The sequence below is a fragment of the Helicoverpa armigera genome, chromosome 22 (genome assembly GCF_030705265.1).
Source record: "Helicoverpa armigera isolate CAAS_96S chromosome 22, ASM3070526v1, whole genome shotgun sequence".
NCBI lineage: Eukaryota > Metazoa > Arthropoda > Insecta > Lepidoptera > Noctuidae > Helicoverpa > Helicoverpa armigera.
This window is the reverse complement of record NC_087141.1, coordinates 7,552,434-7,571,129: the sequence shown is the minus strand read 5'-3', so window position 1 is coordinate 7,571,129 and position 18,696 is coordinate 7,552,434. Positions and strand designations below refer to the sequence as shown.

Below are 18,696 nucleotides of genomic sequence, written 5' to 3'. Positions count from 1 at the left end.
CGCGAAAAACTGTTTTCGCCTTCCTCATTTCCTTAGTACATAGTGTAGTCTCAATATGACATATCATCGACACGCAAGAAGAAGAAGATTTCCTTCTAAATTACTTTATGGGTTTTACAGAATCTCACAAAGCACCTTAGAGTCAGAAAGTTGCTAATGACGATTTGATGCTGCAGCAAGCTCCTGTGCCGAGTCCGCTTCGTGTTCGCATCGCATTCGCTCAGACTGCTCGCTGTACGCTTGCTGTAACACACTCTCACCTTAGCTTTAGCAGCATCCAGCAGGTCGGTGAGCGTGGCGATCTGATGCTGACGAGTGGCGGCGAGCTCCTGTGCCGAGTCCGCTTCGTGTTCGCATCGCATTCGCTCAGACTGCTCGCTGTACGCTTGCTGTAACACACTCTCACCTTAGCTTTAGCAGCATCCAGCAGGTCGGTGAGCGTGGCGATCTGATGCTGACGAGTGGCGGCGAGCTCCTGTGCCGAGTCCGCTTCGTGTTCGCATCGCATTCGCTCAGACTGCTCGCTGTACGCTTGCTGTAACACACTCTCACCTTAGCTTTAGCAGCATCCAGCAGGTCGGTGAGCGTGGCGATCTGATGCTGACGAGTGGCGGCGAGCTCCTGTGCCGAGTCCGCTTCGTGTTCGCATCGCATTCGCTCAGACTGCTCGCTGTACGCTTGCTGTAACACACTCTCACCTTAGCTTTAGCAGCATCCAGCAGGTCGGTGAGCGTGGCGATCTGATGCTGACGAGTGGCGGCGAGCTCCTGTGCCGAGTCCGCTTCGTGTTCGCATCGCATTCGCTCTGATTCTGCTCGCTCTACGCTCGCTTCTAACACACTGTAGAGATTTCAAACTTCGATTAAGTACACGTAATAAAATAAATAAAAAAATCCCGTTCCCGCCGCCAAACATCACTTATTTCCTGACAAATTAATCCCTTTGCCGTAAGATATAGTTCAGACTTGGATGAGTTGCTTACTCGCGAATTAAGAGTGCTACCACACCAATCGATCGATTGCCGGTCGATGGCATAGGTCGACAATGCCACGATGTGCGGGGCGCGGGGCGCGGGGCGCGTGCCGGCACTGGGCAACATGGGGAGCTCAAGCAGATGGATCAACGTCGACTTATCCATTCTACCATCGATCGATTGGTGTGTTATCAGCTGAATTTATAAAATGAAAAAACAAACATGTCATCAACATATCTCAAGCTCTTTACGAAAAATCTGTTCAATTTACTACCTGAAATTAAGCTATAAATAAAGTTAGTTTATTTTTAGAATTGATCTTATATTCACCATTCCTTTCATCGACATAGTAGTAAAACAAGTGAAGTTAATCTTATTTGTAATTGTTAACTTCGACCTGATGAAAGATATTCGTGATGTCACCAGGCAACTTGGTCTAATACATAACGATTCGATGGGAACAAATATCCTATAGCAGTAAAATTAAAAATACATCGTATAAACTGAAACCAAACACATTATCTAAGACAAGAATCTCATGCTTTTTTTATAGATCAACGTGATAATTCTGTAGTGTAGAAATAAAATATTTCAATAACATTAAAGAAAAACACCAATCAAATACTTCTTACCGTATCCTCTCAGCTAATGTTTCGTTCTCTTTGGTCTTTTCCTCCAACGCAGTCTTCGTTTGGTTGAGCTCAGCTTCCAACTGCTCCTGTTTTGTCAACAGATGTCTGCGCTCTTCTTGAGATAACTGCAATCGATAGATACGGATGACGTTGATTGATTATTTGGAAGATAAGTTTAGTGTGTAGTATTGTTTTTGTTTGAATAATCATGATTTTGATATTTAGATTTGTGCAGTATCTATCTAGATATCAAAGTTATATTGCGCTTTCAAGCCAAAACACGGAACTGATTTAGATTTTTAGAGCCGGAAAATGGATTTAGGCTACTTTTAACCGATTGCGAGAAGGAGTTCCGGGATCCGTTTGACCGCAGGTAGCAGCTAGTTTTAATATACATTTTGATAATGTAGGCAAGGCCCTAAGCTTTATTTACCAGATGTTTTTTTTTTATATAATGTATCATGTATGTGTTTGTATATGTGTCGTACTCACTTTGAGGACAGCAAACAACTGCTGGTCGGCGTCTCCAGATACCAATGTCTCTGGTTCAACACCTTCTCGCAGTAGGAGCTCTTGTAATGTGTCCACCTGAAGTTTTCAAAATGAATAATGTGATAATATGGAAAATATAGACTAATTTAACTTTAAGAAGACTTAAATTAACGATTCAAGAATTTGAAAGGAAGAGCAAAAATTAATGGCGGCAACTTTTGTGTTCCAAAAAGTTACATATTATGCTGCCTGAGAGGCTGTATTTTAATTGGAGTAAATGAAAGATTTATCAGATAACCAAAAGACAACAAAAACAAAATAATCTGAAGACAAGATAGAATCATTCACCAGGGCTTGCAAAAAAACAGTTAAAGATCGAGAAAGAATACATTAAAGCTGACAGCAAGATCTTTATCCACAATAGCTGAAATAGAATAATCAAATCAAACAATACCTTAGTGCGACTATCCTCAAGCTTCTCAGTCTGTCGGCACAGTGACTCGAGCAGAACTTGCTTCTCATCAGCCAGCCTCTCGTTGTCTGCGTGAGCATCAGCCAGCTGTGTCTGAAGATCAGCCAGTTCCGCTAGTGTAGCTTGCAGTTCTTCGCTTGTACTGGAAGAACGTATTTTGTATTGGTGAGAGATTGAATGTAAAATAGGGAGGTAGGCCTTTTCTTAGCATTTTGAATAATATTTTGGGATGGTTATTTTTTCTTAAATTTATTAAAATTAAAATTTTAATCATTACATAGGTGTTCTTAAGTCCAAACTCGCCAAACTTTTACGTTTGATGACGAGTATTCTGATTGCATGTAGCTGATTATAAGGGTTTTATTTGTTTGACGAAAACTGAGTCTTTGGGAGATATCGTGTTTCGGACTAGGTATTGGTAACGAGAAATTGTAGGCATGACTTTGTGTTTTGAGGGTTTATTTTGGTTTCCGTAGTTGCAAAGCTATAAAAGAGGTTCCATATAGAATTGAAATCAAGAATCTGGACTTTCTGACCCTTGACAATTAACTTGTTTACCTATAATGGTGCTCTTCCATCTGCAGGATGCGGTCCTGCAGGCACGCGACCGACACCTCGCTCAGAGACGACGACGAATGCTTGTCCCACTCCGGAGTACTGGCTTCGCCGCTGTCGCCTTCACCCTGTAAAAGGAAGTCGAGAGTTTAGCTAGCTACTGCTTGATCTTTAATTTCTCCCATCTTTGGCGGGGTGTTGTGATATCCCATGTCGGTTCTGGCTCTTTTACTCCCAGTTTTACGATGGCTTTATCTGATGACCTTGTATAACAGCTTACATCTCGTAGTGTGTTCCTGACAGAGAAACTGTATACAATACAATAATCAGATTTTTCAAAGGCTGTCATTTTCTAACGTAAGACTTTTGTGTCACCTACATATAAGTCTTCAGCATGATCTTTTCTGGATACCTTCACAACCAAGTGCTGGAGAAATGAAGTCCAGCTAAGAGACAGATTAACTGGTTGCGGAAATACGATGATTCCTTTGATGAAGTCTTGAGTTATTCATTAGTAGTCTCACAGGCTTTGGAAAGACTGATTCCTTGTGATTGGTGGCTTTTTACATTGGTGGTCTTACATTAGCGAGCGCAATAGAGGCGGGCGCGGAGGAGTGCATGCGGCGCGGCGCGGGCGCGAGCAGCAGCTGCCGCTTCTCGCTGTCGGAGAGCGGCGAGTGCGCGACGCCGCGCAGCCGCGCGCGCAACGCGCCGTTCTCGTCCGCCAGCCGCTCCAGCGCCGCCGACCGCTCCGCTTCCATGCTCTGGAATATGTGAAGCATGCTCTTCAATGTGCTAAGGAAATCCGTGCTAAATTACATTGAGTTTATTTTCACAAATCCCCTTTTTCTACAATGTCCCATTGTGTCCCAAGGAGATTTGTGGGGTCGCGCAAATTGCTGGGGAGACTAAATAGAGCAAGTGAGATAGGCTTTCAGTTACCAGTGTCACCATTTCTATTACTCTTATCTTAATTTTGGTAATTTTCATATGACGTAAACTATTAGATATACTTAACATTGTTTTGGGTGTTGTCACACCTTATTTACCTTGTATTCTATAAAAAGTAAAATAGTGATTAAATATAAAACTGTTATCTGGCAAATAAACCAAAAACTACTCAATACAATGATTGAAATGGTCTACATGTCAAGCGCAATGAATGATACCTCCTCACGAGACTCTACAAACCTTCATCCTCTCCAGTTCCCCTCGAAGCCGGTCGGCTTCTGTCACCTTCTCCAGTAACTCCTCAACCCTGGCCTGCAGCTGTGCTCGTTCCATCACTGTAGCTTCCAGCTCTCTCCTCAGCGATTCTATCTCCCGGACCCCGGATGCCAACGACGCCTAATAAAAATTAAGAAAAATATAAATCCTGAATAAGAGTCAGCGAATTACTGACCGAACCGAGCTTAAGGGAGACAATAAAAGGTATGACTTATAATACGTCTGCTGGTCAGTATTGTGACGTTTTATTTACTTCCCAATTTCCGTCTTTTAGCACGTCATAGTGTAATCCCATAAAATGTAGCAGGTTTAGGTATCTACTTTATGAATGAACCGAAACTACTATATTGAGGAAATAATAAATAGTAATGTGTATTGCTGTATTACTACAAGAGAATGCTGAATAGATAAAAGTAGGTACGTTTTAGCAATTCAACACGACATTCGTGTATGGAATTACAATAATCTAATACGTAACGTTAGACATATCGTTCACAAACTATCATTAAAAACAACAGCTAGTCATCAAATTTCAAGGTTCTAACATTGATTGAAATAAACTAAAACCATGAAAATCCAATCTAAACTATGTGTTGGTGCATGCCTAATTAAATTCTTAGAACCTGATACGATATTATCAATTTCTTCGTCGCTTTTGTTTATTTTTAAAAAAGTGTGTCAAATTACAACGGCTACTTGAGATATTTTTTTAAGAACGTAATCGGAGCGTCATACTGACTTTTGACACGCTTCAATATCAAAACTACCGTTGGGCATACTTCCTCTGTATTAATATTACTGTCTACGAATGTGGGTTCATAAGGCTTGGTTATAAAAGAACAGTTACTGACCTCAGATGGTACTCTAGGCCTGAGCTCCACTTCCTGGAAGCCGGGCATGTGATCGGCATTCAGAGTGACGGGCAGACTGACGCACTCCTGCGAGCCTCGCCCGTCTACCGACCCCAACTCCTCGGCACTGCCGTACGCGTGCACTCCAACCTGTCCATCTTCATACTCCAAACCTTCCCTTAACTCAGGGTCTTCTAAAACTGCATTATTATTCCCCAAGTCCTTCTTCTTATGAGCTTTATGTAACTTCTCCTTCGACCCAAAGATTTTCAATGCTTTGTCGCGTGATGGTGCAACTTTGTGGTGCTTCGAGTCGAGGCTCGAAACTGACGGAGCCCCTTTTAGAGTAGACTCCTGTTTCCCCTGACTTGGCCCTCTACGGAACAATGATTTGAACTTCATCATCTTGAATTATTTATATCATTTTTCGTTTTCGTTTCACTGATCGAATAAGTTCGGTTTCATTTCGTTTGTTTCACTTTGTAATTTGTGCACAGCTGTTGTGATTGGAATTAGATTAGTGCATTGTGTGATACAAAACTTTGACGTCTCGTTGATTCTGTGTAGCGTTCACTATAATACCCAAAACGACAATGTTTGTATAAAAATATACACAAGTTATCACTCCCTAAAGGTTTAACTTTGTAACGGAAATCACTCGACACGTTTTTAGACTACAAGTCGCGAACAAAAAAAATTGGATGCTCCCGCACATCGCTTGAGTCGACAGATGTTCGTATACAGGAAACTATCACTACTCAAACTCTGTAACAAGACTGTGCTTACAACTTACAACAACAATTCTTATCAGATAAATGGGTTAATTAATCAAACGTTATAAAGATAGCCGCGTGTATACAAAGGCAACGTGATCAGTTCACCTCATGGAACACTGACATAATATTCCTATCATTGGCTCGACAGATTTATCAAATCAAAACAATAGATAAAGAGATATTAATGAAACGATATGCAAATTGTCAAGGTATTATGTTTTTTATTGCCATACATATTTGGCAATGGAATTAATACGTGGACCGTATCAGAGACTAATAATCCCACGCCAGTTGTAAATCTCAAGGACGACAGCGTATGGCAGAAAGGCATCATTATTAAGCCATACAAAAACGAAGGTGTTTTGGACACAGAATCTGTTTGCACGTAAATCCAATTAAGTATTTGGAATGTTACTGCGCAAATCCTTAATGCGAACGATTCGAAATGAGATGTAAATGAAGACAATACAACTGTTACGATTAACGCCGATTTAATGGACATAAATAATGTAAAAAATGTAAATAGGGGAGATACAAGAGACATTTGTCCATATTGTTTGAGTGACTCAACTCATCTTAATTGCATGGCACGCACAGAATTAATTAGCAGATAGCTAGCCAATGTATTATACATGATGTGGAGTAAATAACATGGTGTGGCATGCATCAAATGCCGAGTGATATGGAACTCGTTAGCTAGAATTGATTTCTGTGCACCTTTACGTTACGATAAAAAGTAATGCAAAAAGAAGAAGATAAAAACAAGCATATAGACAATAGAACTATGGACCCCTTTTATAAAAAAGTAACTATAGATGTCATCATAAATATCAACAACGATATCACTAGAGATGATTACGGTATAAAAAATGAACTTCCCATTCACCCTTTACACAATAAAAAACATACAACAAGCAAAATAGCAACCCTACATCATACTTCGGATTCAAAGGCTTCCAAGCGAATACCCATCTATCTAAAGAACATAGCAAGCGAACTATGAATCCCCATAAAATTCCCCGACATTTAAAACACAATTACCCTATAGATGGCCGCCGGTTATCCGATAATCCAAGTTATTCGGAGTAGGACATGCACCTCGTCCCCCCTGTATGCAAATAGATAGGGGACGGTGAAGGGCAGTCCTTGTTCCCGTAGCTACTGAGTACGGCATCGGGAACATTCAATTGCTTTTATTTGAAATCGTCACGTTTATTGTGCTTTTGTTATACCTTTGATGGATTACAATGGGATTTTGAATGCGTAGTTTGTCTGTGAATTGTTTGAAGAAAGGTGGGTCTCGTCTTGTTTTCAAATCTTTTAAAGATCTATTTTTATTGTCTTTTGTTTTCTTTCTTCAATTCATATGAATAATTTCATAAGTCATATTTATTTTTATTATTTTTCTATAAACACCTTACACTATCTTTACAGGATCTCTTATCCTAATAAACTAAATTATTTACAATCGGATCCTTATATTTGCGGTAAGCAAAAATATTTCATGATATAATTACAGATATTTTGCAATTTATATCCACAAGACTATAATTCCCCTCAAAAGCCTGTCAGATTAGTCCCTTATAATCAAAATAATTGTTACGGCTAACGCCACACCCTGTTCGTCCAAACTGCGAAGCTATGCCAAGCCCAGTGTCAATTTACTTGAGTAATTCAATTGAACCACGCCATACCGTAGTTGTATGTAAGTATGTATGTAAATGTACGGGTTGATTTGTATGTGGCCAGTGTTCGCTAGCGGACGCCAACTAACCGATTTAGGAATGGTACTGCACTTAAAGTGGGTAATGTTGGCTGCATGTCAGGTAGGTGTGACGATGAAGAATTGTTAGAATCAGATTGACGTTATTAGCCGAATAAAGAAAAATAACCTTTCGTTTTAAATGGATTTGGTAAACAAAGAGACAAAGTAAGATAAAGAACAGTAGCTTTATTATTCAATGAGAATGAACTCATTATGAATGCAAGAGTTCAATCAGAATTGTATTAAGCAACGGTACCTAATCTAACAAGTAAATAAAACACGTCACTTTCTCATACTGATCGAGTTATGTATTACATATAACACATTGCATGTGTAGGTCTCGATTAACTCATTCACACATAACGTTGGAATGAAGTTGAATCAACGTCCTATGCAATAAGAGGTCGATGCTCTGCCGCATCAGATTTCCGAGCTAGATGAGATAAGCTGGTATTTTCTAACGGATAATAAATACTACTAATACATATATTACACAATTATAAATAATAATTAATCATGACTCATATTAGACATAGACACGTACAAATGAAATTGGAGCAACCAATGATGTATGACGCAACAAAAGATCATTGAGGCTTAAAAACAACGCCATACTTATTCAGAGGGTTCTCTCTTGATAAGCTTGGTTAAACCAGCTTTCACTTTTTAAATCATGTGCTCCTCAAAAATGTAAGACATCAATCTATGTAGATATATCTTTATGATGAAATTTACAACTATTTGTAAGATTTCCCCAAGGAATGATTCTAGGCCCAAAACGGTTTCAAAATCAAGTTACATGTAAAAGACTTGTATGTCCCTTCCGATTGGCATTCTTCAAGCAGCAAGGTGTTGAAAAGAATGCGCTTTCTCTACACCTCTAGCGAATATCAAAGTGGCCATAGATCGATCACTTTAACTGCCTTATTAGCCGCGGCTTCGAGGCGTCTGCGCAAGATTTATTGGCATATTGACGGCTTTTTATGAATATAAATTACCTCCTCAATGATATCGTGTTCTGTAGGCGATGCTAGATTTTTTGTAGGTATGTATTATGATACTGCAGTAACTCCATCAAATGATATGAGATCTTAGGACACAACACAATTAGATACTGAAAACAGATCCAAAATTTCTTCTTCAACATTTTGTGTTACAAATTATAAAGTTGCTACAGATGTGTTACTATCTGAACTTTTAAGTACTTGAGTATCTTCCATGCAATTGACTGGTCCAATATGTTAATATTGTGAGTCGAGAAAGTTAAACAAATGTGTTTGGCCATCTGTTTGCATGCTGGTATGGACTATTGACTATGGTCACGTTGTTAGAGCGATAAAGCGTGTAGCCTACGTAACGTATTAGACGTTACGGTCTTTCACCTACTACTCGAAGAAATTCTCGTACGAGTATCTCGAAATGTTTTTACGAGTAAACTTAACGCGAAAGAATTTTCACCAAAACAAAAGAACGTGCAATTTCTGTGCATTAATTCGCATAGTTGAACAGCGAATGAAAAGCGAACAAGTCTGAATAAGGCATTCGTTTTTAATGAGCATAAGCGTAGAACTACTCCTCATATGTAAGAACTCCTTCAATTAAAAAGCTTGCAAGGTTGGGCTAAAAATGGGCTTGGATACGTCTATATCGGGAGACGATTCGCAGAAAGACGAAATTGCAAATAATTGGAATTCCCTCCATTGAGGTTGGATTAACGGGGTGAGTAATATATCAAGATGTTTTCGCAACGGGCAAAGAAAACGAAATAAAATTGAGAGTTTATCGATCTTATATTCAAGCTGAGTGTAATTAAGGTTTTTGTAATTATTCCAATAACTTTAATAATTTTGGTATAGAGGAAGATTTGTAATGTCTGAGAATGCAAGTATGATTGTGGAGTCAACATTGTGATTAGTAAACGGCTATGAGGTTCCAAAGCAGTAATCTAATCTTAGAAAAAAATAATCTATGACATACTAAAAACCCCAAATACTCACCTGTAAACTCCCATACAACAAAACCAAGACCAAACATAAAAAACCAGCTACCAACTTTGAAACCATAACCCAAATACGCCAACAAACAAACACAAAAAAAGAAGCTCATCAAAAAAGGTTCAACTGGTCGTCAAACTTTTTTCGAAAACGCGCTAAAAGGTTGGAGTTTTTTCACAATGTCTATGGAGCAGCATTCCTCGAGCTAGGAGTTGAGGTGAACGACCAGCCATGGCCGCCGCGGCCTAGGGAGGTCGCCACGCCAATATGGAAGCTGCGAATACCAATACAGTAAATTATAATCTTGTTTGGTATAGATTCTCGTGTCATACTTTTAAATCACGACTGGTTTTTTATAGCATGGAGATTAGGACTTTTATGTCAAGCTTACGCCTGGCGGTGAATAAATGGTCGTGTAATTTGAGTGCTAGATACATTTGGGTAATATTCAACATTATTAAGACTTTTTTGGGACCATTCCTTTGTACAAATAAACTAGAAGGCTGCCAATATTTTTTGAATATTTCCATATACCGATATGAGTAAAGTTTGTAATCTTTTACGATTTCATTGAGACGGCAAACAAATATTTCACAAGGAATGACGTAGATAATAAAACACCTATTGTCTTAAGGTTAGGTGCTGTAGGTAAAACCAACTAATTAAACACAAACACTGTATTGAATATAATAGATGATAAAGATAAAGCCACGAGAATAGCTTAACTGAAGGATACAATTGAGAAACATTCGTTATATAAAAACTGTTATAGGCAGAAATATACCAACGTCTCATTGTAATCTAAATAGTAGTCTTGTTAGCAATATTGTATCAACTGAAGCATCCAAAAATAGACAAGATAAAGGAGACAATCTTTTGTTGCTAGGACTAAATTTTAACGTACAAATTACTCCATATAAACCCAAAATTCTCCAAAATACGACAAAGGTTAAACTAACTGAAGACTACGGATACATTTCAAACACAGTACGTGTTAATAACACGGAGAGAGAAATGCAAGTGTACACACGGTGATAGATTGACGGCCGGTATCTAAACCGCGACCCAGAAAGGTCGCTTTCTTGTATACCGTAAAAGCCAGTTCATTTAGAATAGGTACTCATAAATTTTAATGTATTTTGAAACGTGTTTCGAGCTCCTGTGCAGATAGAATCTTAAAATGAACGTTTTATGTAATGCATTTTGAGATGTTCTAGATTGGAGGATGGAACGATGATTGAGTATTGTTTTATCTCAGTTTTTATCAGATTTACAGTCTTTGTTTAGGGAATTTCCATAATTTCCAAAATTGAGAAGAGTCATGACCGTCAAGACAGCGTCCTCTATACTCCTTGTAATTCAATCTCTCCAATAAAATTTACAGTCAAAGTTTCATCAAAGAGATGATAAAATCGTCATCAATAAAGTCTGAATCGTGTGCCATTGAACCGAAGATCACGAATTGCTCATTCGTCCGTGTCCGATCGAAATCGAGGAACGAGACGTACCAGCTAACAACAAAAAATTCGTTCCGGATTTGCCGTACTTATCAGATGTATTTATCTGATCCAGCGAAATGCATTCGGCCATTCCATTCACAAGCATCGTAGTTTTCTGTTCAATTTTTCCATGATAATCTTTAGGGTCGGGAACTTTAAATACAAGGTGAAGGCGTAAGAACAATGGTCAGAATTGCCCAAACCACTATATACACACAATAACACAGCCTCTTCAATCAAATAATAAAGAAATTCTCACGATTGCATCGCGAGATACTTTCTCTTGGTAAGCTCCGAAACCTGTTTGCCAGTAATAACTGCATGGCCATTACAGCCAAGTACTAAGGCCGAGTGTTTCAGAGCAAAGTAGCCAAGTTGAGAATACTTCATGTGAACGTACCGTCTGCTTGTATTAGTAGCTATAGTTGTAGCTTCATTAGTGCAGTGTTTAACTGTTGCAGGCACGGTTTTTCTGTTGCTTTCATTCACGATTCTTTTACAGTTAGTGTTTTTATTACTTCTTCTTAAATAATTCAACTTGATTCAACGTTAACTATACAGACTGTATCTATTTTATGAGCATCAGCAGTAAGTGGAGGATCTATAGAGATGTTTGTAAAGTGAGACGCATTTAACCATTCGTCGGTGCATTCTCAGACGCTAGACGAAGATAATTGCTGATATAATGCAGCAACCGCTGGGAAGGGCACGTCCCTAGGTGCGTCGCTAGCGGCAACGAGGCGCCGACACATTCATTATTTGAATTGTTCAAACGAACAATACGATTCCATAATAAGCGTAGCTAGGTAAATATCGCGATTTAAGAGCAGCGAAAAAAATATCAACTGCAGGGAATGTACTCAAGTCAATTCATCCTCGAGAAGCAGCTGTTGCGTAACACAGCGATTCATAAGAACGCTGATGAGGAAACTTAGGAATTAATTGCTGTTGTAGGATGTCGTAAATGTAAATCTTTACATTTAGTTAAATGCCAATTTAAATTAACCAATTCTAACACTTTAATTATTTGATTGACTTCCGAATAATTAACTCTGACCTCGCTGCTAGGACGCCATCTTGCAGTATTTACTTATGTATGTCGCTAAGACATTGCAAAAATACGGTCATATTGGATTATTAAGCTTCAAAATTCATACATAACATCGAACAAAATTAAAGGAAAAAGTCCTTGAAAACACTTGTGCAAATAGTTATCGGATCCACTACTATATTGGTCACAGTCATAAGTGACGCAGACTTTAGATACCTCATTGTACAAATCAACGCCTTTGATGAGAGTACCATTGTTAACACCGTAGAATGGAGTATGACGTTTATTATTGTAGCCATAAATACACTCAGATTAGGACTTATTTTTCCTGTACGACTTCTTAGTAATCATAAAAATTGCGTTGGTTCTTCAGCTCAGAAAATAAACAATTTACCGCGTTGGAGTAATTGTTTTTTTTTAATGATGGGATGCAGATCTTCGGCGCCTAATTTGGACGTAGGCGCCAGCATTCCTGACCATATGGCACTGAAGTGATTAATGAGTCATTTTAATTCATTGCAACTTGAAGCCAAAACATACGTTGCGACCATGAAAACTACAGGACCAAAAGAAGCAGAAGTGCATTGTAATTATATTTAAGTGACACAAGAATAGCCTGCCATTGGATATTTGTATATACAATTATCATGCTATGAGGCTCTGAGACAAAACGTATTTTCGCTCCGATATTCACAAGGCTCCCTTGCATCAGTTACATAAACAGAGACATTGTGTCGTTAAGTAAATAGTTGGCTCGTGTGAATACCAACGAGTTTCCTTTCGGTTTTGCGAAAGTTTGACTATTATATTTTTGTTCTCACGAACTCCGATGGTTGAAGCCGAACTGTCTTGGATAACAAACATTGCTGGAGTTACAATAGTTGTTCCTGTTTGATAAAACAGCAAACAAATATGTGTGAACGAATACAGATAAACTTCCTTCGTGCTGTATCTTATCGTCACTAATTTGACGGCCTTGCTTGATAAACTTGAAACTCGACAATCGTTCAAAGATTTCGGATTAATGCTTGAATATTTAGATTGAATATCTTAGGCATCAAAATGCCTAAGTTATCTTCTAAAGCATAAATATTTTAAGACGAATGTGAGCAAAGTTTGTTATGTCTAACACCTGTCTAGCTGTCAATCAGGTTCCTGATTTCAATATTAGATTATTTCTAATGCTGTTTGAAATGACGGTCATTTTATTTTAATTCATTTGAAACGCCATTAATGTTAATGTTCTTTGATAACTTCCTCTTGAAGCAGTTTTTTTTTATTTCGTTCCTTTTTCCTTACAATACTTTGTCTTACAATGTCATCCTTGTTTTCGTTCTTTCATAATTTCGCGAAAAGAGACACGTATTTCGTAACTTCTAGTTAGTTCTGTATCGGAAACATACCAAACAGCGATATTGGTGTTCAATTGTTCATCTTTTGTTTGTCTATCTTTTGTGTATCTTCAGCAATGTCTGTGTTGAGCGTAACACCAGTTATTATGAAGCAACTTGTTCAAACATGTGAATGCAACCTTGCGCCTACATCGCACATATTTGTCCCATGTTGAACATAGTTTGTAACTACAGCATCTTTGGTTTCGACATTATTTCTTTTTGATTGGGTGAGTAGGTACATCTGTTTTATATACATATATGATAATTCTTCTATGAATATTATAACTGTCTTGATTAGCTTTTTGATTACAATGAACTTTGGTCTTTGTTCAGAATAGTCCTCACAAAGGCAGGCATTACTGTGATCAAGACTTTCACATATAAGTAAGTTATTGCAATATTAATTCCTGCTGACTCAAAAACCAACAAGGAATGTCGCAAAATCCGCGTTGTAGTCTGACATTTTAAAATGTCGAAGTCATTAACTCTGAGATTGTAATAAAGCGGAAAGTCAAAGAAGATTTAACTTTAGGTACGCATTATATGCAAGGGCAGTTAGGATGGCTTTATTTAATACTAAAGCTTCTAAGTTTAGCAGTCTTTGAATTCCCCGATCAATTTTATAAAGCTCAAGTAGGTACCTACTTAGGGATGTTGATGAATGAAGATGAAAGAATGATGAAGAATGAGCTTTGAATCTTACGTGCAAACAATTTGGTAATATTCCTTAATGTAATAAAGTCCGTAAATAAGATGTAAGTTTATGATAGCGGTTAATTATTCCAGAATCAGGTAGGTACATAAGCAGTCGAACACCATTCCGACAAAATCGTCCTCAGGTAAAAACTGGACACACAGATACCTAGCTAATCTTAATTCTCAGAACTGAAGTTGGAATCCTACCTACATCACTTAACCTTATTCCACTAAGTGCCTCATTAAAATACTAATTACCTACACACCAGCATGGGATGTTTTAGAAGAATTTCAAACCAAAACTTGTTTCAGGTAAAATCTTTGAAACAAAGCAATTTAGGATGTGTATGAAACAGTAAATAAAAAGCAAAAGTTGGATTCGCAGAAGGTACCGCATCTGTCGGTCAAGTCATCACTGCCACAGTGACCGATTGTTCATTACGAGAAAGCGGGAGCAATAAGACACTTGGTTGAATAAGTTCAATTTTTGTTAGCTCTATGCATACAGCCGACGCAGACGATAATTTTGTAAAACACCGCACACAACTAATTCCAATCAACAACTCAACACATCACAGAAGCACAATAATAACCACCATGATCGAACAATTAAAAAGTTCATTTTGTTTGTCACCAACACAAAAAAAAGTTCGAAAAAAAGCACCCGGCCAACGGGACGACATCCGTGGCCCGTCGTACCAAACAAACTTGCCTGTTGAGCTACTTGCCGTGCTCAAACAACCGGCCAACCGTCGGTCTTCCATTTCTTTCTATAATCCCAACAAATTAAAAACTCAAGCCACACTACGAACCTAGCAACATCGAACTATCACCCGAAGTTGATCATGTAATACGTCGAGGACTAAATTCCACACGTGCGAGGAAAACAACTATAATATAGCTTATCCTTTCTCACACTAGCGATACGTGAGAGGAAGGGTTACGCGAAAAAGGGACAGATATAACCACAAAAAAATTACTTCATCACGTGCATGAATCAACTTGAGACGTCAAAGTGTTTTGTAGAAAATGTAACTTTACACCGTTAGCATAAGGACGTTTATCAGTTGTGAGAGTATTCAGGCTGTTTAGTGGCGCGAAAATTGAAAACGAACTTCTTTGATCAGAAACCATAATATAAATAGAATTTTATACAGCGACTGATATACAAACTCACCTTACAGGCACTGATGGCACCTTCCTTTGAGGAGCCTTGATGTCATTAGGATTTGTCCATACATCGTTATTGTTGATATTTTTCGTAAGTTTCAAGTTTTTGTCGGTTTTCGGTCTCAAAGTCGGCGGTAGGATACTGTCAGTTGATGTTACTGGTAGCTTGGGTGCTGATGTTTTGGCAGATTTCTTCACAATTTGCAATATCACATTAGAACTTTTGGACTCGTTCTTTTTCCCAGTTTCTTTGATGGGTTTCGGTCCACCTGGATCAGGTGTCGTGGGTTTGTTCCTGAGGGGTCGTTCAGGTTCGACGGCCAGACTATCAATGTAAGGGCCAGTAGACTTGCTTCGATCTAAAGTCCTTTTGACTTTAGGTTTATTGGTCGTATCGGCCAAAGGCACTAAAAATTAAGATATGTTTTTATTTTCCGAAATTTTGGTAGCCAAATTAATTTAAATGAGATATTTTAGTTATTTACCTGTCCTAGGCCTGTTTCTAGTTACAGGCTTAGTCTCCGCGCTGCCTATTTTGATAGTTTTCTCGACAGTACTGGAAGATGTAGGCGTAACCGCCTTGCTGCGGTAGCTAAATGTTGTTTTGAAGAAATTCGCCGTAAAGTTCTTGCTACGCAAAATTTGCGACGAAGCGGTGTGTGGATGTCTAGAAAAATTAAAAAAGAAGATACAAAAAGGATTTTCTCAGGGGACACCCGGGTTTGAACCGGGGACCTCTCGATCTGCAGTCGAATGCTCTACCACTGAGCTATATCCCCACTGACAAAGCTGACGAAAATAGCGCACAGTATCAGAGTAACAGCGCCCTCTACAAAAGCTGTTGTGTGATTGAACCACTTAGTCAAGCGATTTATCAACAGATGGCGCTACATGTTCAATGTATGAAAAACATTATAAGACAAATATTACTCTACAGTTACTAGCAAGAAAAATATAGCTGCTAGCTTTTATGATATGTTTCTTATGGAATAACTTACTGGAGTTTTAGATTACTAGGCACCCCGGGCGCCTTCTGCTGCATAACCTCCTCGATCTGTAACAACATAATAAATACATTTTAAAGACAAACATTTCGGTAGCACAGCACAGGTAGGCAACATTTTGGCTACATCATCCATGTAGAAGCAGATACAGATCAAATATATGGAACAAAAAATTTCACACATGGCGCAATTTCTTTCACTTTCTAGAAAACTGAAGTACCTATTCACCGCAGAATCAAACTTATGGACGATCCTAACACAGTGGAAAGCACTAGGCTGTCCCTTCAACAATATTAACATGAAATAAATGAATATAAAGAATTTTTAGATGAAACTTACACCACTAACACTTTTAGATTTGAACATGACAAAATAATCTACGTGTAGATCCTTAAAATTCCTTGCAACTACTGCATATATTAATATTCTTATCGCTAAACACTCATTATCTAACAAGATAGTTGATTGATTGGATTACCATTATAAACCTGTATTCTCGCGTCCTATGGACGTCTGAAATCATTCTTCCTTTAATCATTGTTTATTTATTATTCGTGATAATAATTTGCACAGCGTTTCTTATAAGTTTCCCTTTTTTGGAGTCTTTAAAGTTTCTCTTGGAGTTCAAATCACCAAATCACTTTATGATTGCCAGGCAACTGTCAGGATTTGTTGTGTCAAAAAATCGTTATAAAAAAGCCTTTTTGGAGTTTTTAGCTGCCAGTGTTTTTATAAATATCCGTTGAATATGAAGGACAGTAAGCTAAGGCCGAACTCATGAATACTATAGGGTGGTTCGTCGACCCAACAAGATTTATGTGGACCCAACAAGACTTATGTTAGGTCAAATTCAGAAGGATTCTTTAAAACTTGTAACACACCTACGAGTGGTACGCCGTACGATCTTAATTTATATCTGTCCCACCAAAAATATCGTCTCAGTCTGCCTTTAAATGAAATATGAGCACTTGCAAGTAGCTTATTCCCTGGTCGACCATAAAAACGTCGTATCCTACAAGAAACTTCATTACAAAGTCTTAGTGTCGTATCTACATGCAGAATTGCAGAAATAAACTTTTCATCTTGATGTAACTTATTGGGACTAATACTGACAGAAAACCCAGAAAATTTCCCTCAAGAACTAAGGTGGGGAGAAACTACGATGCTCGAAACAGTCCAATGATTGGTCTTCCTCAAAAAACCTAATGAATTCCAAAGAAGCGATAATGCCCTCACTCAATTCAGTGATTGTATACTTATTACTGACATAACCAAATCATACCTTTTTTTAGGAAATCGTCAAATGACCGCCGAGAATGGAGTTAGGTACCTCGAGAGCCGTGGTAACTCTTTCGAAAAATCCTGCAGCCCCAAACAAATTATACCTTGCATTCGATCTACACCTGAACCATAATTCTGTTATTCCCACGGCTGACCTTAGGTTCTGCCAACAGCCATGTTTATTCCACTTCGTATTAACAATTATTAGCCTGTCCACCGTGATCATAAACACCTACTTATTATATGACATTACAATTTGAGGTGTGCGCGAATTCGCAATATCGCGGTTCACGTATAGTGTAATTTTATTATGATCATATGCAAATTGGTTTGCGTTTCTTGTTTTTGGTGGCATTGCTAGTTAGTCCTTTTTGGATATTATGTATGTGATATATAAAGATTATTACGACCTACTTATAGTTTCAAGCTTGTTAATTATTTTAACTACCAACTTTGATGCCTTTGCAGGCTCTTTTATAAAACTTCACACTATAGTTGCACGGTTCCAAAAAGGTGCTTCCATGACTTGTCAAAGAATTCATGTGGTTTCTGATCTTAATCTTATGTCCGTGTAAAAATTATTGTCGTTACTATGTTGGTCAGCTTTCTAGTGGTCTCTTTCTCCATATATCATACAGTTGATACAGTTCCGGCAGTTCCGCACAATTTTCTCTTTATACTCGCAATTGTTATGTACTTATGGCAGGCTATTAGTACGGTATCGTTGTATACTTAGATGCAATCTGGAAATTGTCACATGAAGAAAGGGTGCTTTCTTTTCAGCGGCAGCGGAAAAGTATTCTTTTCCCAATTTATTTATATCATGAGCTAGCAGTAAACGAATTAATTTCCTATTATCCAACT

General features: G+C 38.2%; 1 protein-coding gene and 1 non-coding gene across 2 annotated transcripts in view; both read right to left on the bottom strand.

Moving 5' to 3' along the window:
- Positions 1–16,960, bottom strand: part of LOC110380196 (uncharacterized) — a 32,914-nt gene extending 15,954 nt beyond the window's left edge. Inside the window, exons 1-12 of the mRNA XM_064040511.1 lie at positions 16,891–16,960; positions 16,546–16,601; positions 16,033–16,214; positions 15,555–15,954; positions 5,203–5,578; positions 4,316–4,471; positions 3,706–3,888; positions 3,128–3,252; positions 2,552–2,711; positions 2,098–2,193; positions 1,606–1,730; positions 699–840 (exon numbers count right to left, since the gene is read on the bottom strand). Coding sequence (XP_063896581.1) covers positions 699–840; positions 1,606–1,730; positions 2,098–2,193; positions 2,552–2,711; positions 3,128–3,252; positions 3,706–3,888; positions 4,316–4,471; positions 5,203–5,578; positions 15,555–15,954; positions 16,033–16,214; positions 16,546–16,601; positions 16,891–16,917 — 2,028 coding nt within the window. The 5' untranslated portion in view covers positions 16,918–16,960. The remainder of the gene's footprint in view (positions 1–698; positions 841–1,605; positions 1,731–2,097; positions 2,194–2,551; positions 2,712–3,127; positions 3,253–3,705; positions 3,889–4,315; positions 4,472–5,202; positions 5,579–15,554; positions 15,955–16,032; positions 16,215–16,545; positions 16,602–16,890) is intronic.
- Positions 16,255–16,326, bottom strand: Trnac-gca (transfer RNA cysteine (anticodon GCA)). The gene has a single exon. It is a non-coding gene; the product is annotated as a tRNA-Cys (tRNA).
- Positions 16,961–18,696: the final 1,736 nt, after the last annotated feature.